General features: G+C 35.2%; 2 protein-coding genes across 3 annotated transcripts in view; one reads left to right on the plus strand and one right to left on the minus strand.

Annotated features, from left to right (window-relative positions):
* The window catches only part of LOC145690534 (pyruvate dehydrogenase phosphatase regulatory subunit, mitochondrial), an 88,577-nt gene that overhangs the window by 24,887 nt on the left and 39,801 nt on the right, over nt 1-23,889 (plus strand). For both annotated transcript variants that reach the window (XM_081765500.1, XM_081765499.1), the window contains exons 7-10: nt 2,676-2,845; nt 4,449-4,641; nt 18,179-18,337; nt 22,917-23,077. In XM_081765500.1, coding sequence (XP_081621626.1) covers nt 2,676-2,845; nt 4,449-4,641; nt 18,179-18,337; nt 22,917-23,077 — 683 coding nt within the window. The remainder of the gene's footprint in view (nt 1-2,675; nt 2,846-4,448; nt 4,642-18,178; nt 18,338-22,916; nt 23,078-23,889) is intronic.
* The window catches only part of LOC145690535 (uncharacterized), a 232,087-nt gene that overhangs the window by 9,254 nt on the left and 198,944 nt on the right, over nt 1-23,889 (minus strand). The gene's annotated exons all lie outside the window — the stretch shown is intronic.

Here is a 23,889-nt window from a genome sequence, read left to right on the forward strand (position 1 = left end):
TTTTTCCTTTTTAATTACAATATAAAAGAGAAAAATAAATTTCAGTAGCACGAAAAAGAAATATTATAGTTAAATCGAAAGAACGTATGAGAGATGAAAGAATAAAATCTTGTTTCGGATCTTTCAAAACATTTAAAAGAACATGCATTTGATACTTAAGACGCGAAAATTTTGCATTAAGCAATAAACGTAAACGACGAAGAAATAACATCTAGCACAGAAATATAACTAGAGACTCACAGACTCCAGACAATTAAATAAACAATGGAATTATTTAACCAGTTGCCAGCGAAAAAGAAGAGTATAAATAAGCTTTTATCTGGCGAGAGTACTGGCGGTACAATTTACATGACTGATTCTAACATACAACCGTAGTTGAGAATAGGAAAGCAAATTGTTTGAAGGTTTTGAACAAATTTATGAGTGAACTGTATGACAGTTTCCATATTTTATCCTTTTTATTTATTTAATTTTCAATTAGTGATTTTCTTTTATATCTTTTGACGAAAGGTCATGATACGGTCTGAAATCAGGCTATAGAGTGATGAGTACGAACATTTTGTGCCTTGTAATCTAGTTCATGCATTAAATTAATATGTTAGAAGGCACTATGAACTTACCATAGATTTTATGTGTGCAAAACAATGATTTTTTAGCATAGATTTTTGTGCTTCGTAATTGTAGAACAATGATTGATAGATGTTATGAAATTAAATGAAATCTTTAAGTTTTACGTCCCACGGTTATGCTAGTTAGGCTAAAGGAGACGATGATGATGATGAAAAATGAGTGAAATGGTGGAATAAAGAAAGTGGAGTGAAACCCGAGGAAACCCACGCACACGGTGTTTCTCCACCACAAAGTTCACTTGGCGGGTCGATCGAATCATAGACCCCAAGCACCAAAGGTGAACACTCTACCACTGAGCCACCGCGGCTCCGATTGATACATGTTAGTCGTCAAGCATAGCTCATAAGTGATAATGTATAATTTTATACCGCTTCTTAGAGGACAATATAGTTTTGTGCTGAAAATGTGGTTTTCGTAAAGAGCAGATACATAAGACTGAAAATGTTGGTTTTAAATGTCATGTTAGTTTCATCTATGCCTTTTTGCTTTTTAAGGAAAATTGTCTTTTATTATTTTGTTTATTTTTAAAACATTTTATATTCACCAAACAATGCGCACAATCCATCTTCCAATATTTTGGGTTGTGTGGAGAAAGATAGCGCTATAATGGGTGAATAACATTATTAGAGATACTTTGTAAATTTTAAGAGATACTTTATTTTGTTGTAGTCATTTGAATAATTAGAACAGAAATTATTGGCATGACAGTGAATTTCTTGGCACTTAAGATTAATGAATTTTGACAACTGAATTAAAATCTCAGACCCAAAAGTAAGATTCAATTTTTAATTTTATGAATAATCTTCAAATTTTACATTATTTGCCTGATTAACTCTTTTTAACAGGAACCTTGTTTTCAGTAATCATTCCCCTGGTGGGACTTTTATTTGTGGATAGAAATTATTGATTTTTAGTAGAATTGAATCTAATTGACAAGTAAGTTAAATTTTTGGAAGAAAATTATTTTAATCTACATCTGAAATTACGTAAATAATATTCTGTGAGGAACATTAACTAATTTTATACCCTTTTCGTTTTAAAAAATATTGTTGACCAATTATGCTTTCTTTATCTTTATACACTGTTTGTACAAGGTTTTATTTTCTTTAGTTATTCACACTATATATTATTACACATTTTCCATAATGCAGGTACTAATTATCACTCTCTAAATAACAGTAGTAATCACAGAATGCTAAACACACGATGTATCTCTGCTTATGATAAAACTACAAAGATACACTACCGTTAGTTGGTTCGTTGTATTGGAGTTTAGCGTCTCTTTCAGCAACGAGCTTATATGAGACGTGGACCTAGAACTAACGTGGAATCCAAACTACATGAGTTCCGCCGGGAATCGAGCCCGGGTATTCCGTATCAAAGATGCATATAGTAACAATTTCAGAAACATTCCCGAAAGAAAGACTTTTCGTTCACCAAAAGTGAATGTGAACATTACTTTCGTTTTCTTTAGAAATAAGTTTGAGCTAAGTGAAAGAAAACGTGTCGTCACGAGTCTCGATATTACCACAACACTTTCACTCACGCGAAAGATATCTGTACCTCTTCCTCCGTGAGCACTATATTCTTAAAAAAATCACCGTAAATGGCAAAACCTTGAGGAAGACGTATTCAAAGGAACTGTGTCTATAGATGCATTCCCGATGAAGGGAGAGGCGCTTCTATAGACTCTTTTCCCAATTCACAGTCGCCGACGGAATGTGTTTCAAAACGCGATGAAAGTGGTTAAGAAATTAAAAATGAAAATTTTGAGTTTAATATCCCATGGTTTTGCCTTTTAGGTTAAAGTATACGGATGTTCATGAAAGCGAATAATTGTGAAATCAAACTTTTGTGCTCCCATCGGAAATCGAACGCGATATCACTGACACACACGCTAGGAATTAGGCCAGCTCTGAGGTCTAATTGGGTTTATCTGTTACTTCATTGCAAATATTCATAATGTAATGTGTATTGAGAAAGAGAAGAATATTTATTGTTAGATAAAAATCTTTAAATAATTCATTTGTCTTCTGTATTTTCAGCAACAAGTGCACAGCGTCTTTTAGCTGAAGACTGGGATCACTTTCACATTCTTTTAGAACAGATGCTCCATAGAGTGCCATCTCTGGGAAATGCTGTGTTAGAAAGACTGTGCAATGGACCAGAAGCATTTTCTCCAGATTGCAAATGGATTATTGGAGAAGCTACAGAGGTAAGCTTATAAAAATGCGTCTTATTCATCAAACCTGTTCATAAACCTTAAAAAGTAATGAAATTCTAAGGTCATGTCCAAAAGTACAAAGTGCACACTTTGAGCACGCAAGCTCGAAGTACCACAATTAATGTGCACACTAGATAGTGCATACTTTGCCAAATTAACTTTTGATCAGCACTTCGTTCCAACACCTCATCGTGGTAAAACATTAAACACTGATTACAAAAGAAAGGAGTATTTCGTGTGCTGTTAAAAAATAATAATGATTTTTTTCAGGTGAAATACATTCTGTTATGTTAAAGATAAAAATATCGTACAGATTAAGAATACGGTAACAATAAATGGACTTACAAAATGTTTTTACATGTACGCTAACAGTTTTAGTAGTCGTACTCGGTCACCGCACCTGCAAATATGTATCGTTTCAAATCTTTCACTCGCAGATTAGAAAAGAGCGAAGTGTAAAGGCAATGACTATGTACATATTGTATTAATGCACACAGTAATCTCGTAATAACATGAAAACCACAACTGTTGACGATGTTCCATTTTATTAGACATGCTTGAGCGACGGAATATTTCATAATTTACTGGGAGGAGAGTAGCAGTCGGGGTTAGGGCGCCGATGACACTGCTGCAGGCGCTATTTACAAGCAGTGTGACTTAACTGCACATTAACCACCGAAAGCACTGGTGTCCCTGCATTCAAAGTCACGTAAAACATTTCAGTTGTGAAATCATGGCTGGTGAAAGTGGTTGCAGCTACGCAGTTGAAGAACGGTTAGTGGCATGTGTGTGGGGCATGAACAACCACATACAGGGCAAACAATCACACAGTGACTGCATATAGAAATTACTTTGACAAGGACCCAGCTCGTAAAACAATTCTGCTTGATTGGGATAAACGTGGAAGATGTCTTTCGAGCAATATCTTCTCAGGTGCTCCGGAAGATGTCAAGAAGGACATATGGAGAGCCATACATCTATGTGTATAGCACGATGGAACACATGCAGATCCACTGGATACGTTTTTTGTGTATGTAAAAACTCATCTATAGTATGTATTAAATAAATAATCTAAAATTATACTGACATTAAATTACTCTCTGTGATATTTAAACCGACGGGTACGGGGGACTTGTTGGACATCCTGAATTTTACTGTTGATCTCCCATGTAACTAAGTGATTATCATGCATGTTTTTTATACGCATTCGATTTCCGGATATAGTGAGGTTCCGATCTTAAACTAGTTCCATGACCTGTGTACTCTTGGTGCTTGTAAAAAATGTTAAGCTTCAAACACTTATGTTTGTAAGTGAAGTAACCGAAATTGTTAAACCCTGTATTAATATTGTTGTTGGCTCAAACAAGTTGTTACTATAATTGCTGCAAAAAATATGAACTAAAATTCTACTATACGATATCACATACTTTATAGCTTTTGAAACATTTTGATACATATTTATTAATTTTTAAATATATATGTTTTACATATTCTATTGCTTCTTAGCACATAACTAACTATTCCCTAATTATGTGTCTGTACTATGATTATATGTTGTTAATAAAATGTTTTTCTTCTTCTTCTTTTTCCTAAGATTGGAAATTATTTTGTTGCTGCTGGGATGAAAACAGTTGGCATTTCAGCGGCTGGTGGTGTGGGAAAAGTAACTGCTGAATGGATAGTCAATGGTTTTTCGCCATTTGATGTGTATGAACTAGACATTGTAAGATTCCTTGGTCTTCACAACAATAGGAAATTTCTGAGAGATCGTGTAAGAGAAGTACCAGGTTAGTTGTAACACTATATTTATATCTATCTATTGATATGGTATATAGTGTCGCTCTCTTCTGTTCAGGTTTACCCGGCACCGAACAATACGTTTTGATGACGAGTTATGGTGCGTCAGAAGTAAGTGTATATATGTCTCTCTCTCTCTCTTTCTCTTTCTCTCTCTCTCTATATATATATATACCGTAGGAGCACCAACTGTGAAGAAGGATGGAGTTGCCGTAACACTTAATTGTGATGTAGAAGTCAGCTTTTGAAGAATGGTAAAGCAAATATTTTAATAGTACAGAAGCATTAAAATAAGTAGCCCGCACACCTAGATCTGTTGCAGTAGCTGCTTATTGAATTTACAGAAGCTACTTAAACCTAAAAGATACCTACATTAACTCTGTGTTATGTCCCACAGTTATGCCGTTTAGGTTAAAGAGACGGTGAGGGTAAGAAATGAATGAAATGAAGAAAGTGAGTGGAAACGGGAGAACCCTGAGAAAACCCATGTACACTGTGTTTATTCACTACAAACCTCGTTTGGCACGAAGTACGATCATACAAAGGACCCCACTCACCAGGTTAACGTTCTACCCCTGAGCCACCGCGGTCCCTGCCTAAACTATGAATTGCAGCCAGAACAAAATGACAAGTCCTTTAATTTAGCCTTACAATCTTATTAAAAAATATAATAATAATAAAACAAATTACAACATCTATTAAGTTAACAATAGCCAAAGTTATGTAAATGTTTTGAAATTTAGTTTCCATTACGGAAGTTACTAACTGTACTTCTTAGCTTTCCATTGCTTTGAAGTCCAACTGTAACTCAGATGGAAGTTATTTTGAAGAACGATTAGTGTAACAGTCTACAACCAAAGTGGCTTTACGTTTCGAAATTTTTCTTAACGTTTCAAGGTCGTTCACTAATGTTACTCAACTGTCCATAAATAATTTCAATGCCTTATTTCCTTAAAACATATCTTTTAAGTTCATAGAAAATTTGTTTATTCTTCCGAAGTACATTTTCTAAGAAGTTCTATTTAAAATACTTTCAAGTTCAATGTTTCACTTTTTGAAATAATAATAATAATAATAATAATAATAATAATAATAATAATAATAATAATAATAATAATAATAATAATTATTATTATTATTATTATTATTATTATTATTATTATTATTATTATTATTATTATTATTATTATTATTATTATTATTATTATTACATGGTGTCCACATTCTGGAAAGTCAGGGAAAATCAGGGATAGTCAGGGAAATGGATTTTAGTCAGGGAAAGTCAGGGAAATCACAAGAAAAGCTTGCCAAGTCAGGGAAAATGCACAAGAAATTGTACGATCAATTACAAACATTACAATTAGAAAGATTTCTTGTATGTTTTGCAGTTGATTCCTGGAGGGCCAAACACCATATGTTGATGGAAATGTACAAGTATTTTTGTATTCACCTTCTGATGCTTATCAGAAGGTACTTTCCCGCCTTCCTAGCGGCTCATTTTTTTCTTCCGTTTTTTTTTTTTTTTGTTTGTTTTGTTTTGTTTGTTTGCTTTTTACTTGACAGTAGAGTATTTTGAATCTCTTCTTGGTTTCATACATACTTTATTTTCATCTTTTTCTAACACCTGTACTATAGGAATACCAAGTCAATATTTCAAGCTCTTTGGTAGGCTAAGCGAAAAAAATTCAGTTGTTAATATCAGTTGAAATGTTTCGCACGACCTGAGCCCAATAATGAAACATACCAAAACTGAGGGCTTGTCTAGATACTTAATAGATTGTTTCGCGTGGCCTGTACCCAATGATGAAAAGCAACAGGATGATTCAAAAGACTTGCACCATAAACTACATCCGTGAACATGTGATTGTGAGTCAATGATGCAGGCATAATGGGCTTGCTTATTCCGTGAGCGCTTGCTTCCCGTAAACAAACTTGGCCTAGCTGTCAGTCCAAAGTCCTTATCAGTTAACTATTCCTTTGAACACAGTGTTTTTTATATAAACAGGGCTCCCACTTGTCCTGTTTTCCTATATTTTGGAAATTTGTGACAATTATTATAGGACAAATATATATGTCCTTTATTTCCTTTATTTTTCAAGTGCAGTCCCAATGATGATTTAAATTGCTACATATTAGCAATATGCTAATTGTGTCTTAGGATTTTTTCTGAGGGACTAGAATATGCATATGCCTTTATGAGCTATACATATTTGCTAATTTAATTGTATTTAAATTTTTCTTGTATAGATCATTAGTTTACAATGCCAAGAAAAACTCGATTTTGCGATCAGTGGCTAAGTGATCAGTCCATATTTATTTTATTATTATTATTTTAAGGATACAGCAGGTCTACTAAGTTTAAAAAGTAAAAAGATACTCTTATTTTGTATTAATCTAAATCTTGTTTCCGGTTGCCCTTGGAGGTGAAGGGTGACCTTTTCTTAAAATACATTTATATTTTTTTTTCTGTGCTTCAGAGCATAATATTCTATTGTATCTACCTATCTACATAATTTCTAAACCGCAAAAGTTGGACCGCTTTGTAGTTACTAATATTGATATACTTACGAGATAACAGGTGCTGATAGTAAACTGTTACCCCAATTTGATTACCATCACTAATATATGTACGAGCTTTCGAGAACTAACTCACTGTTCTCATCATCAGGCTTAGATGGGAGAATAGGATGGGTGAGGGCAGCACGGACGATGATGTGAACAGTGAGTTAGTTCTTGAAAGCTCGTACATATATTAGTGATGGTAATCAAATTGTGGTAACAGTTTACTATCAGTACCTTTTGTCTGGCAAGTATATCATTGTACGTAATTTCTAATTTCACTTCCAAAAATATTTTAGATGCCTTTCTTTGCATTTCTTCAGAAATTAATATCACTTTCCCTTTTTGCAGGTTTAAGTGGGATGTCAACTCAATAATCTGACCTTATGAGTCATCATAATGGCTAATAAGTCAACTTCTTTTAATGATCAATGGCTTGATGAAAAGTTGTACCCGGAATTTTCATGTTGGATTGGACGTGTACATGGAAATAGTGGATGTGCGTTTTGCAAAGTATGTTCAAAATCATTCAAGCTTAGTAACATGGGACGAAGAGCAGTGTCCTCTCATGCTAAAGGACCTCAACATCTTAAGAACTTGAAAGCTAAACTCATGCAACCTGCTGTCAGTGTGTTTGTGCCTTCCAGTTCAAAAGGTCAGTCATCAGGTACAAGTGACTGTAGCCAGGAATCTGATCAAACTGTGTGTAAGCATAAAGATGATCAGCCAGAATCAAGTGAAGGAAGTGGTGAAATCAATAGCAAAAATAAAGAGCGTGGTTTACATTCATACATACAGACCGAAGAAGTTATGAAGGCAGAAATAATATGGACTTTGGAGTTGGTTGCAAAGAAAATATCCTTGAATGCTTGCCAGAACATTAGCCAAACTTTCCAGTTGATGTTTCCTGACAGCTCTATTGCTTCCAAATTTACCCTTGGGAAGACAAAAGCTTCTTATCTAGTAAATCATGGCTTGGCTCCATATTTTAAAGATTGTGTTATGGATAGAGTTAAACAGGCTTCAGATTATGTCATATATTTCGACGAATCTCTGAATAAAGTAGTTCAGAGAGGCCAGATGGACCTAGTCGTAAGATTCTGGGATGTAAATCAACAAAAAGTTTCTACATCATATCTAAATAGTGTATTTTTGGGACGGGCAAGAGCCGATGATCTTTTGGAGAGATTCAGAGAGGGAATAGGTCTTTCATTAGACAATTTACTGCAGGTTTCCATGGATGGACCAAACGTAAATCTCCTCTTCAGGGAAAAACTAAAGAGTGAAATGTGCCAACGAAATCCCGATGGAAAAAGTTTGATAGACACTGGTGTTTCTGGACTACATGTTTTGCATGGTAGCATGAAAAATGGGCTAAAGGCATCACAGTGGCATTTAGACGAGACTCTTAGGGATATGTATTACCTTTTTAATAACAGCCCAGCTCGCCGGGCGGAATATACTACCATTACAGGATCCACCGATTTCCCAAAAAAGTTCTGTTCTATCAGATGGCTTGAGAATGTGGATTGCTTGGAAAGGGCTGTGAAAATTTATCACAATGTGAAGAAATTCATACAAGATTCTACACTACCTAGTTGTCGGCAACAATCTTCTTTAAAGGAACAGATGAAAGACCCTCTGTTGAAGAGTAAGTTGGCTGGTTATAGAGTTGTTTCAGCAGAATGTGAAACTTTTCTTCGAAGATTTCAGTCTCCAAAGCCACTAATGCCTTTCTTGCACACAGCACTTTTGGACTTAATGCATAGTTTATTGGCTCGATGTGTGAAACCAGAAATATTGCAGCAAGCTGACTCTGCTCAAAAACTGATGTCTTTGGAACTTTCAAATGAGAACCTTCTTCCTTCAGCAATGATTGACATTGGTTTTGCTACGAGAAAAAGTATTAAGAGAAACCGTATGTACAGACAAGGAAAAAGCAGAATTCAAACTTGAGTTTCGCAAATTAATCATAGGTTTAGTTCAGAAGTTGCGTGAAAGAAGCCCGCTGAAGTACAGGTTTGTGCGTGGTGTCACTTGTTTTGCCCCAAGTATTATTTTGGAGCAGCCATCTCTAGCAAGAAAGAGAGTGCAGATTGTTCTTGAAGACCTTCACAGTGCAAACAGGATTTCGTCAGATGTGGCTGAACAGGCAAAGAAACAGTTCAGTGTATTGTGTGTTGAAGCACAAGGTTCCTTGAAATCATACTTTTGCGAGTTTACTGCAAGACACGACGATTCTGTAGGATTAGATGAGTTTTACTACAAGATGCTAAAGGATGATGTCAAGTTTGCTAGCCTTTTGAATGTAGTGAAAATTTGCTTGATAATGTCACATGGCAATTCACCGGTTGAAAGTGGTTTCTCCATCAACAAATCACTACTTGTAGAAAATCTTGTAGAACACTCTCTGGTGTCTCAAAGACTTGTGCATGATGCTATCAGCAGTGCTGGGGGTGTAGGTAATATATCCATCACCAGGAGCTTACTACAGTCTGTAAAATGTTCCAGACGAAGGTACCAAGATTATCTGGACAAACAGAAAAGTGTACAGCGCGAAGAAGAAAAGAAAGTTGTAGAAAAGAGAAGGATTAATCAAGAGCTAAAAGATTTAAATGACAAAAGACAAAAGTTGCAGAATAACTTGAAATCAGAAGAAAGTGCTCTTCAAGCAAGAATCGATGAGCTGGAAAAGAAGAAAGGCAGTTTGTAATATGGAACACTTATTAAAAATATAAACTCTTTTATTCCCCACTTTTATGGATAGTTGTGCAGTCATAAGTGAGAAATTTTCATGTGAACACATTCTCCATATTGTACAGAAGACGCTTTATTATTATTATTATCATTATTATTTTTTATTTTAAACCATGATATTTTTCAGTTTTATGTCAACATGTGCTAATATAATACATTTTGTAAACTTGTAAATGTACGTTAAAAAATCTTTCTGTATCTTTGTAATCTTGTGTGCATAATGTGTAATAAAATGTAATAATACAACAGTCAATAAGGTGAGAGTTGGCTGACTATGGGGATGGTGGAGGCCAGAAAAAGTCAGGGAAAAATTGGAAATGCAGTCAGGGAAAATCAGGGAAAGTCAGGGAAATTGAGATGGAATTTTCTGTGGACACCATGTATTATTATTATTATTATTATTATTATTATTATTATTATTATTATTATTATTATTATTATTATTATTATTATTATTATTATTATTATTTTAAATAGGCTTATTTGTCAAAAATTGAACGTAGTGAAAGTGTCATAAAACATTTTCAAAGCTCCTCAGTAAACTACCCTAACTATAAATAAATAAATAATTTCTAAAATAAGGTGTTCCTTAAAATTGACATTTTTCAGAAAACAGAAAAAGTCACAAAGATTCTCCTGATGAATGACTGTTAAATCAAAATTTTATAAAGATTTAGTGTTCAGGAAATCGAAGAATTTTTTTGACTTTCTAGTAAAAATAGTCTATTTATAGATACATCACTTTCTGAGATTAAGTTTCCTGAGATATTTTCTCATAAATAGGTCATCCCTCATTCTGTTTTTTCTTTCATTAATAGATAATCACATCATCATCATAATAGGTATTCTGCCATTATTTGAAGGTCACTTGCCGCAACTGAGAAGCCTCCATGCTCTACCGCTTTCCGCTAACTTCTTCTTCACGTAGATTTTTCTGTTTTGATATCGTCCGTCAATTGTAGCTTCCTTCGCCCCCTCCCTCTCTTTTCTGCCAACCATACCCTCTAGCACGTCCTTTATGATATAGTTCCTTCTTAGTCAATGTCCCAACCACTTTCTCTTCTCAGTAATATCTAAAAGTGTTCTTTTCTCCCCAACTATTTCTAACACCTCTCGTTCATTTTCCGCTCGAGTCAACTAATTCTTTCCATTTTTCTCTACGCTTACATTTCGAATCTTGCCTTTGTCTCTCGTATTGCCAATAAATTCGGTTGGTATATTATCTGTCCCGGATGCCTTTCCATTCCTAATCTCAGATATAGCTTTTTCAAACTCATTCCGAATAATATCCTCTATCATCCTCATGTATTTCATTTTCTACCTCAACATCTAGGCCACACGATCTATCCTGCTCTCATATAAGTCCTCAACATATTCTTATCATCTTCCTAAGACTTCACTCCTCTCGCTAACTACCTTCCCATTGTTATTTTCTACTGCTATCGTAATACACCCTCGTTTCCTCCGAAATTTCATAGATTCCACCTCGTACATTTCCTCATATTTCCCAACTCTACACATAAGGACAAACTATTACTAGTACCTATTATTTCCATCTCCTGACTAAGTTAGATAGGAACAGCTTATTTTGAAAACCAGAGTCTGATGCGAGTTGCATAACTTGATCATCTGCAGTTGTTTTTCAATTCCTGAACATCTGATCACCATCAACAACGCTGTAGCGCTATGGGGAGAGAATATGCATTCAAAATGATTGGAAATGTGTAGTATGATCCGATGTGTCCTTTTCATCTTATTTCAAACAACACGCCCTGTTTATGTGTGGCGGGTGCCCAAAGAAGATTGCACTTCGAACTTTTTCTTCTTACCATGAAACATGGCGGTGATTCTATGATGCTGTGGGCCGCAATATCCTAGCGTTCCATGGGTACCGCGATTATGCTGATGGAACACATTACTACTAGTGATCATATGGATGTTCTAGGAGACCACGTATATCGTGTGGTCCAGAATTTTTTTTGCCAATGACGCAATTTTTTAAGTTGACCATTTGATAATTCACAATGCTGGAGCTGTTGAAGCATTTTATTATGAACATCGGAATGAACTAAACACATCACTGGACAAGCTCAATGCCCAGACTACAATATTTTGGAACCACTAGGGTCAGTTCTGGAGACGAGAATCAGAAGCAGATATTCCCCTCAATCTCGATGATCCACCGTAGAGGAATGGTGTAATATTTCTCTGGAAACCATTCATAGCTTATATGCCTCCATTCCACGACAAATTATAGCTGTTCTGCAGGCTAACAGTGGACTCAAGCCGCATTAATCAGGTAAACTCCATTACTGTCGGTTGTTTCCATTATTTTGGTAACTATCTATCTATCTATCTATCTATCTATCTATCTATCTATATATATATATATATATATATATATATATATATATATATATATATATATATATATATATATATATATATATATCTGTAATGAAATTTGTTGTTTTCGGAAGCGTACAGAAATGATGGCACAAATTACACTCTTTGTCAAGATTAGCAAACAATTTGATAATTCAATGACGACTATATATACTTGGACCCTTTGGAATTAGGTAAACGAAAGAAATATTTAGTAGTTGATAATCTAAAAATAACATTTCAAAACAATTGTAGTATTGTTGTAGATACTTTTAAATGTTGTTAAAACTTTTATGTACAGTGCGTTCCACGAATAACACTAAGGCCCGTCCCCTGAAGAAACCTTTTGTAACCTTCAAGGAACATAAAAGACAACATTATGCTGATATGGAGAGACCCCCCATGAGTTTCGGTCAAGGGGGTTACGGGGGGTAACTACAAAATTTTAAGTAGCAGCCCCCACCGTGTGGTATCTCGTTTGAAAGGTAATCACGTGTAGAGACCAATTTTGGCAACTACATGTGGGTAGCATGTACCTATTCAACATGGCGGCCATCCTTAAAGTAGGATCGAAGTACGTTCCTCGCACGTCCGTCTCCTGAAGAAACCAAGGCAGATAGAAACATGAAACCTTTTGTAACTTTCAAGGGACATAAAAGACAACATTATGCTGATAAGGAGAATCCCCCAAGAGAAGGACCTAAGGGAGTTATGGGGGGTAACTACAAAATTTTAAAGAGCAACTCCCACCATATGGTACCTCGTTTGAAAGGTAACCACATATAGAGACCAGTTTGGGAAGCTATATGTCGCTAGCGTGTGTCTATCCAACATGACGTAAGTACGGTCGAAGTATGTTCCATGCATAACACTAAGGCCCGTCTCCTGAAGAAACCAAGGCAAATAGAAGCATGAAACCTTTTGTAACCTTGAAGGGATACAGAAGACATCATTATGCTGATAAGGAAAATCCCCCATGAGGGAGGCCTAAGGGGGTTACGAGGGGTAACTACGAGTACTTCAACCGTACTTACGGATGGCCGCCATGATGGATAGAGACACGATAGCGAAAGCAGTTTCCAGAACTGGTGTCTACACGTCATTAGCTTTCAAACGAAGTGTTACACGATGGGAATTCTATTTAAAATTTTATAGTTACCTTGAGCGCACCTCATGGGGGTTTCTCCATATCTGCATAATGTTGTGTTTTATGTCCCTTGAAGGATACGAAAGATTTCATGTTTCTGTCTGCCTTGGTTTCTTCAGAACATGGGCCTTAGTGTTATGCATGGAACGTACTTCGACCGTACTTTACAGTTGACCGCCATGTTGGATACGGACACGCTAGCGACATGTAGTTCCCAAAATTGGTCTCTACGTGTAATTACCTTTCAAACCAGATACCCACGGTAGGGGTTGCTATTTAAAATTTTGTAATTACTCCCCGAAACCCCCTTGAGCGCACCTCATGGGAGGTTCCCCATATCAGCATAATGTTGTCCTTTATGTCCCTTGAACGTTACAAAAGGTTTCATGTTTCTATCTGCCTATATATATATGTACAGGGTGGACAATTTATCTGGAACATCCGTGATAACGGAGAAACCAGAAAAGGAAGAAAAGCGAAACTTTGCACGAAGCAACTATAAGGAGGGGATGTCGTTGTACGTATTAAACAATACCACCCAGTGAACAGTGTTGCCATCCAAGTATAAAGTTATATTTTTTCAAATGGCATTTCGTCAGGTTATTATATATATATTTCAAATCAACATGTTAAACGAAAACTTAAAATACCACATTTATTATTCAGTGTTGCAAACTAAGGATGTTATATCACAAACATCCAAAGTTTGGAAGCCTCTATCACATATGGCAAAACGGAAATGGACAACATAATTCACATTGAAAGAACCTTAGCGTTGGATACTATGGTCATGGTATGACTTGTTTTGAACGAATATCAACGAAGTTACAAGGACTTGAAAATTTGAATTTTTTTAAAAGGCTTTATTTTGAAAACATGCTTACGTAAGTATCATATCTAATTACTTGCGTGGTATTTAATTGGCAAACAAATCATTTTGCCGTTTACAGCACTACAATATCTTAAACTGTTGCGGAGATATGATAAACATTGATAGTTCGCAACACTGCTGAAAATGGCGTATTTCTGGACAATATTTAAACTGATTGTTGTTTTCCTTCTCTTTTATAGCATTGCAGGAATAACTTTTAGTAGATGTAATTGCAACAAGTCTTCAAATTACATGATTTAAGCAGTGTTGCAAACTTCAGCAATGTTTATCATATCTCCGGAACAGTTTGAGATATCGAAGTGCTGTAAATGGCAACATAATTTACACAATCATTGCAAACCACACAAGTAACTAGATGTGATACTTATCGAAGCATTTTTTTCGAAATATAGCCTTTCGAAAAAAATTAAATTTTCAAGTCCTTGTAACTTCGTTGCTATTCGCTCAAAACAAGTCATACCATGACTATAGTATCCAACGCTAAGGTACTTTCAATGTGAATTAAGTTGTCTATCTCCGTTTTGCTGTATGTGATAGAGGCTTCCAAACTTTGGATGTTTGTGATATAAGATCCTTAGTTTGTAACACTGAATAATAAATGTAGAATTTTAAGTTTTCGTTTAACATGTTGATTTGGAATATGTAATAATCTGACGTAGTGCCATTTGAAAAATTATAACTTTATACTGGGATGGCAACACTGTTCATCGGGTGGTGGGTTTAATACGTGAAACAGTGTGCCCCTCCTTATAGTTTCAGCGTGCAAAGTTTCGGTTTTCTCCCTCTTCTGGTTTCTACGTTATTACGGATGTTCCAGATAAATTGTCCATCCTGTATATATATACAGTAAAACCTGTGAACTTGGCCACCTCACTAAGTTGGCCACCTGCTTATCTTGGTCTGGCTCGTCTTTAACCTGCATTTTCCCATAAGACATTGGTTACTTATTCCTCTGTAAGTTGGCCACCTGTCTATCTTGGAAGTTGGCCGCTTTGAAGCAATGTTTATCCTATGATGATAATAATAAATTTACCTGCTTATCTTGGCCACGCAAAATACCGTTTTACTATTTTTCTGTACTCTTTCATATTCCCATATGAGAAACAGATGTTCTGTATTTGTGACAGGAGACAAGAAGCATGGATTCCCACGATTTGTTCTTGGAGGTCAATGTCCAGAACACTACCCTGATAAAGGGGTGGTGAAGGAAGATGTGAATAAGAAAAAGCACGTACAGGAATTCAGGAAATGGTTGTATGTATTTGTTTACCCATTGGGTTTTTTCATCAGTGGGGAGCTTTAGTAATTCCGGAAAATTTTCAAGGATAAAGCTACCCATGTCAATTGTCAACTATTGGCACCTGACGGCTTGTCGAAATATAGCGGTGGTTTTGAGAATGAATTTCCTTAACATGTTTCCCAAAACATCTTTTGCTCTGAGGAAAACACTTGTAGCTCATTAACAAGAATGTGCGTAAGTGCCAAAAAGAACAAAAGAAATACGTTTAGAATGAACCGCCATGAATGAAATTTGTATAATAAATGATTTGCTATTTTTTCTAAAGGTATCAACAGAAAATATTGTCACTGTCGAAAAAAGTCATATAAACTCCTTATAAATTGTTCAATTTATAATTTTGCTTTTCTTATTTTCAAGCTGAAAAACTCAGTGTGCTACAATATCAATTTCAATAAACTGCATACAGTTTCTATTTTATGGTTTGTGTTAATGTGTTTTCAATACGAATTATTCAGTGTACCAGACTAGTACATATATTAAACATACTGTAGTAATTTTTTCTAGTACTGTATATTGTTATGATTACTCTCTATATATACATTATTTAAAAGTAGCTGTTGTGCCATTGATTATTAAAATTTTACAGTCAAGTAATACTAGAAATCCTATTCTAAAAATACTACAATTATACTTATTTTCTGTAAGTTGGCCACTTTTCAATGTAACCGATGGTGGCCAACATTAACAGGTTTCACTGTATATATATATATATATATATATATATATATATATATATATATTAGAAATTATACATATTATGTTGATGCACTTCTGTTGAGGCATCCTGATAGTAATAGTAAATGAAAGTGTAAATAAACTAGAAGAAAATTACAGTTATTATCAGATTGTGTAAGACTGTTTGTACAATCCGTTAGTACAACAGAACGTATAAAGTTTACTGCATGAAGATTATCACTTTCATTACTTGTTACTTCGGCTCTGAAATTTATCAGAGTGGAGCATTGATAGTTAGAAATAAGCATGTATAATTTTATTAATTTTATACGCTTCCGTTCATTTTCGAGTGAAATTAAACTACACAGACTATTCCTTCAGTTAACTGCAAGCATTCAATACTATAACTAATAAATACTAAGTAAATTTTGATGGGTTTAGAAGTTAATTAATTTATTTATTTTGATAAACTAAGAAGGGGACGTATTTTAAACAGTAATCCGAAAATGAATTGTAAATTATGATAATACTTTTCGAATGAGTTAATGCATTAAATTGTTCATATTATTGCTTTCTTTTATCAATTCTGAATAAGTTGTGTTAATTATGATATGAACTGAACAGTGTCCAGGGTTGTTATAAAGTTCTTGCTATAAAACAAATGCTTATAACTTAAAAAAAAAAAAAAAAAATGATATTGCAGTGAAAAGATCTTTATTGAGACTTACATTTTGCATCATCATGCCGCCATACCTTCAGCTGTTCTCCTTTGACATCCATTCATTCCTGCAACCCCCAAGCGAAATCCATGAATGCTATTCTGTCTGGTGTCGTCAGAAATATCATTGATCACTTCACTAATCTTAGTTTTCAGGTCCTGCAAGTCCTTTGGTTTTTCCACATTCACGGCCAAAGAAGTCATTGACGGCTTGTGCAAACTGTGAAGGGGGCTGGCTCCGTCTTGCTGATAATGGATGCGATCCTCAATTCTCAGCCTAACCAATTCGAGCATAAAGAAATTTGTAAGAATTTCAAGGTATGTCTCCCCCTGTCACAGTGTTTTCGTCAAAGAGAAATGGACTTATGAGATGGCCCGTTGATACGGCACACTACACATTAACCTTCAGGCTGTCTCTTTCGTGTGTTTCATATTCATGAGAGTTTTCAGTTCCCCGAACAAGATAGTTATGCTTGTTTACCCTCCTTAAAACATGGAAAGTTGCCTCATCTGAGGACATAAGGGGTTCTTCTTCTGTCAGTTCATGCACAAATTTAATCTTGTACTGTTTGCCTTTCAAATTTACGCGTTGTTTTCTGAGGGATTCCCAACTCCAGGATCGCCGCGGAATCGATTTTCTTGGATTTCTCTCGAAGCTGTCGGTAACCCTTCGCACCGTGTTTGAGGTCTGTGGCGGCCGACCACTTCTTTGCATATCACAAACACTCCCGATAACCAGAAACTTGCTGTGTCAACTCTTTATACTCCTGACATCAGGGGATACTTTTTTGTACACTCGCCTGAAATTTCGCTGTACCAACACACCTGATTTCAGTTCTGCATATCAACACACACACACTGTGCTTTCTCTTATACCGTCGCCATTTTCATGATCTTTGTTGTCATCAGTGTTGCCAGCTTCATCATTGTGATAGTGTTGCCAACCAAAAGTTTACAGATCATTGCACAATGTAAATTGTATTTCACTGCAATGTCATTATTTTTAAAAAGTAATAAGCATTTGTTTTATAGCAAGAACTTTATAACAGCCCTGTTTATTATTATCGTTATATTTACATGTTATTTTATTCCAGGAATGCACTATCGTCTTCCCTATCCATTTGTGGAGTTCCAAACCGGAAGAAATCTTCGTATGTCACCTATCTATCCTAAACTTAGAGAAGCTGGAGCTGTGTTTGGTCAAGTAATGGGTTATGAAAGGCCGAGTTGGTTCGAGCCAGATGGGCCGACAGGTAATAGAAATTTTTTAACTTAATTTAATAGTCGAACTTAAACATTTGATGAAGTAGAACTTAAGCATTTAATCAACCTTAATATCGTTCAGATTACATTCATATTCAGATTATTTTTTATCGTCATAAATAATATAGTTGAATAGCTGAACTGAATTACGTAGGGATCTCAAAGGTTAAATGGAATAGGAACTTGCTCTTTCTCGACTGGCTCATAGTACATTTTCTAACAGGTTAGTCTTTTTAGACATATATTTGTAAAATCCTGCGTAGATTATGTTAATTGGTAAGTTTTTGTATCTCTGTACTTCGCTTGTTCTGAATAGAAACTGAAATTTTCGGCTTAGGTGAAAGCATCAGTCTGTACGTACCTTCTTGATGATATTTTGTTTGGGTGTGGGTCATTCCAGCTAAGATCAATATATAAAACTATGATATCTGACCATTCCCGATTTTTACAAGACCAATACTTCGAAAGTTTAGTGGAGATATGAAATTATGACAGAAATTGTTCCTTCACTCGGGAACAGGGGTGGCTGGTTTAAACCAAGGTGGTTTAAACCAAAAAACGAAAAATGTTCGTAAAAGTGTAAGTGTTCCTAAAATCTTTATGAACACACATTTGTGGATTATCACATGTCACTCCCGCATATTATTCGTATTATATTCAGACCTAAATTCCCCACTCATTATTCAAAAAGATCATACAACAAAAGCAACTTTTTTTTTAATAAGTTTATGAATATTCCTTTTGTGGTTTTTTTATAGTTCGTTATTATTGTTACGCAACTGCAACCAAAAAAATTTTTAAATATTGTTTTCTTTTAATAATGTTTACTATTGATAAAATACATCGAAATACCGTACTTTTTTTTGGGGGGGGGGGGGAAGTCATACAAACCCCACGAGAGGCATTTACTGAAAGATCTATTTATGTATAAATGGGTCAGAGCCAAAGTGGACTCAATTCTTATCTTTATTCATTTTTCTTGCTAATATGCAAATTAAGTCGTCATATTTCTTTAACTTGGACTAATAAAAGTCATGGTGAACTTACTTGGACTTAATTAGTTCTTCTTGGGGCCGTGGTGGCTCAGTGGTAGAGCGTTCATCTCTGGTGCTTGGGGTCCCGGGTTCAATCCCAGCCCCCGCCAAGTGAACTTTGTGGTGGACAAACACCGTGTGTGTGGGTTTTCTCGAGGTTCTCCTGTTTCCTCCCACTTTCTTCATTCCACCATTTCATTCATCACTCATCATCACCGTCTCCTTTAGCCTAACCGACATAACCGTGGGACTTAAAACTCAAAGATTTCATTTAATTAGTTCTGTACTCTGCAGTATTTTGAAATTGTTGATATGTAATTCTGTATAATGGTTTCACTTATGCAACTGTTTATCTTTTTGTCCTTTTGAAATGACACTTGAGAATTATATTAACAAGTATGTAAAGATCAGTACAACGTATCAGGAGTCCTTCGTGAGTGAGCGGCAGACGTATCGCATTTGTGGCCAATTATTCCCGGTTTCGAGTTCAAATGGACGGCAATTTGTTTCGGATGTAAGTCGAGAAACGATTTTTACTCCACTTTTAGCTTATGTGACCCTTCCAGCATTATCCGGTTGTTGCATAATAACACCAAGGTGAAACAAACTTATTTCTGTCCATATGTGATATAAATACATAGAGCAAATGATTTAAGCCAAAAAAACCTGGTTAAAAAAAAAAAAAGGTTTAAACAAAAAAAAAAAACGTTTTTTTTTTCAATAAAAACCATGGTTTTTGCCAACCCTGCTCGGGAATTTACCTGGGACACATCCACACACAAAGGTTGTTACGTAGCATGATTCTTGAGTTAGACCACAAAATAAGTTATTGCATGAATTCATGCTTGGGAAAAGAGCAAGAACAAAAAACATTTCTTCGTCTTTGTCTTCACATGCTATCTTAGAGATTCCCAAATAAGACCAAAAGTTAGAACAAAACGATTGGTATAAATTGATACTACAGTATGTAAAAGATTCTTCTCTGAGAACTTAGCTAGTTGTATTTTCTGGTACATGCTTCATTATCATAAAGCTGTTTCAGAGGAGCCAGTAATTTGTGTACTTCATGGAAAAGCTTGAGTTCGTTAGATCACTTCGTAAACTTCAGTGAGTTTAGTTCAAAATCTGTTGAACTTATTCAGACAAAATTTCCAAGTTCATATCAAGAATTAAATAATACCGTAATGCTGAATGAAAGTAGAATTAAAAACAAGGAAAGTTCTAGAAAAAATGTAAACTGAAACTCAATCTATTATTCTCTTGTATGGAATGAGAAGGTTTCATCAGTAAGCCACAGAATATGCCCTTCTAAACTACCGTTACCAATTCTGTTCTGAGAAATAGTTTGAGATGTCATAATTTACATGAAACATTACCTTCTACAACTTTACTTTTTAAATAAATGGAAGATACAATAAAGTGAGCAAGTCCCAGTTATTAATTTTTCATTCATCAAAGAGTGATGAAGAATCATCAAACGAGGAGGGGGTACATGAGGTTCCTTATGTGTCTCCAGAAAGAAAAAGTTACCAGAATTGATAACTTCTGGGGAAAGATAGCAATTATGTAAATTTCTGAACCATCACATTTGTTATAAAATAGTCTGGGTATGTAAGCATGTTTAGAAAGGATGTATAAGTTACTTCTGTTTTTTGATGCATTTACCTGAAAAAATAAAATAAAAAATCAATGGTTTCTAATAGACAAGGAATTATACAGAAAGTGGTATTTGTTTTATCTAAATATCCATGTTTCAGAATCCTTGGGTACTAGAACAATTAATTGTAATAGTGAAAATTAGGCTATGAGTATATACTTTAATTGAGCATTAGTTTCACCGGTAGCGGAGGATTGTAAATCGTGGATATTTAGATAGAGGGCATACTAGTTCCAGTGTAATTTCTTGACTTGCTTGCGATATGCACTGTTTTCAAGTTAAGGCGTTTTAAAAAGTGATTTTAATAATTTTCGCCGGTTTATAACTGAAAGGAGGCGTTTTCCATCCCATGTTTATTAGAACTTTTTTTCTATCACTTGACGTAAGGAATCATCTCCCGGAGTTTGGTGGTATTTTACCGCAATTTATGTATGCACTTCATGTATAAATTAATTCCTTGGTGTAAGAAACTGAAGTTTCAGTGGATTGTATTCGGCCCCAATCCAATAAAATCAGAATTTTTATTTCTCTCCTTACTTTATTTGATCCTGCTCCTTTTCCGTGGCTTAATCATACTTTTTCAAGGATAAAGTTTATGCATCTTGCATGTGTTCCCTTGGGAGCGACGTATTACACCCATCTCACTTTCTTGATTTAATTATCCGCAATATGCAGTATTTACCAATGACTATATATTGCGGCCATACGATGTAATCCAAATTATTTCGTTTTACAATATTATTCCGTACATTTTAGCATTGAGTGAAAACATTTTTTCATGATTTTTTTTTTTTTTTCAAAACTTGACTTGTAAAATAATCGGTTTTATTTTGTAAGATATTTTGCAAAATCGGTTCATAAAGGAATACTACAGGGTGATTTTTTTTTAAACTCACGGATTTCATTTGGGTCTAGAATTTCTAACTGAAGTCCGATTTTCATGCGGTTGTGGCAAATGATCGTAGAAGGATGGGAGATTTATGGGACTAAGTTTACTGGTTTAAATTCATCCAGGGTAATATCGACCACGCCTCAAGAAAAACAGCAAATATTCGCCAGTGTACCTTGTAGTTAGAATGAGGTTTTGGATTTTTGAGACGAAATTGAAGAATACAAATTAAGTGTTAGTTGTAACACCCATAAAATACATATTGAATAGCTATAGCTGGTATCTTGCGACAAACAACAGAGAGATTTCTTGGGCGACCTAAGGAGTTGATAACTTGACATATTCCACAACACCTGCCTATGGGGTCCGATGCTTTCCTGTCTCTCAGTAGCGATTCTGTTTCTTCCAATTTATTCACTAGGGACCATATAATGTTCCTGTCTGGGGCACAACGTGAGGCAAATTTGTTTCTAAATGCCCTTTACTTAGCAACATCAGATTCCCTTCTCCAAACCTTTTAACGATAAATTCATGTTGCTCCAAAGAGCACACTATTCTTACTGTGCCCTAATCATACTCACACAGTAGCACAGAACTGTACGGCACAATTTGCAATACAATGGCAAAGTTTTCTGTTTCTTATTAACCTTGGCGGGGTTGCCATCTAATGAAGAAAACTCAAATCTCCACACCGCTCCGCATCTCTTTCCAATTGTAAGGGTACACTGGCGAATATTTGTTGTTCATCTTGAGGCGTGGCCGATGTTACCCCTGATGAATTTAAACCAGTAACCATAGGTCCATAAATCTCTCATCTTTCCTTGATCATTTGCCACAAACCGCATGAAAATCGGACTTCAGTTAGAAATTCTAGATACAAATGAAATCCATGAGTTTTAAATAAAAAATCACCCTGTATAACATTTGAATGTAAGTGACTGACTATTTGTAGTGTAATATAAATAATTAATTCATATATTATATTTCAGAATCTGATTCTGAATCGGATGGTTCTCGTCCTTATCGAATTGCATATACAAACACATTTACAAAACCTCCGTGGTTCGAGTTTGTTAAAGAGGAGTATAATGCGTGCCGAGAAGCTGTTGGACTCAGCGACTATTCATCATTTACAAAAATTGATCTTTGGGTAAGTTGACTTAACCTCTTCGGTAATTTTGATCTAGTGATGTATTACTTAGTTCAATAGGGAGAAGTTACGTTTGCTTAGCAAGTTTATATGTACTTAGTCCAAACATAATACATTGTTTAAATCATGTTTTAAATGCATTCCCGTGTCATTAAGAAGTGGAGCATTGTTATGCTGAAGCCAATTACCTACGATTTTTTTTTTCGAAATACATACAAATATTTTAACAAATTATAATTGTTCTTCGCATTCTGCTCAAAGAAAAAGTGAAGCTAAACCATAATGATTTATTAAACTCCCGCCGAATTTGAAAACATCACGAATTCTAAAGGAAGAAATTGCCTTGGAGTGCATATTTGAATTTAGCGACCCGTTCAGCAGCGAGGCTATATGGGACGTGGACCTACAGCTGAACATAGAATCCGAATTACATGAGCTCCTGCCGGGTAAAGGAAGAGATACATCAACATGAAATAACTTGCAAGAGTTCTTAAACTTTGAATTTTTTACTACGACGCAGCTGTTTAACGCCAAACTTTCAACTACACTCTATTGACGTACGCTCTTGTACCTTCCCAAATTCCAGAATTGCATGTTGACGATCTTCATTCGGAATGTTCGAAATAACCGTACAAATTTAGTCCAATAAATCATGCACATTTAAATGCTTGTCTGCTTGCACTTTTGTTTTAACATCTCCCAAAATCACAAGTCGCAGAATGTCCTATGTGGAAAAAAAAAAAAAAAAAAAAAAAAGGATTCTTTATGACCAAACCGTCTATCAGCAAATAAATACTAAGTTCAAATACTAA

The sequence above is a fragment of the Thermobia domestica genome, chromosome 7, assembly GCF_964235325.1.
Source record: "Thermobia domestica chromosome 7, izTheDome1.hap1.1, whole genome shotgun sequence".
NCBI lineage: Eukaryota > Metazoa > Arthropoda > Insecta > Zygentoma > Lepismatidae > Thermobia > Thermobia domestica.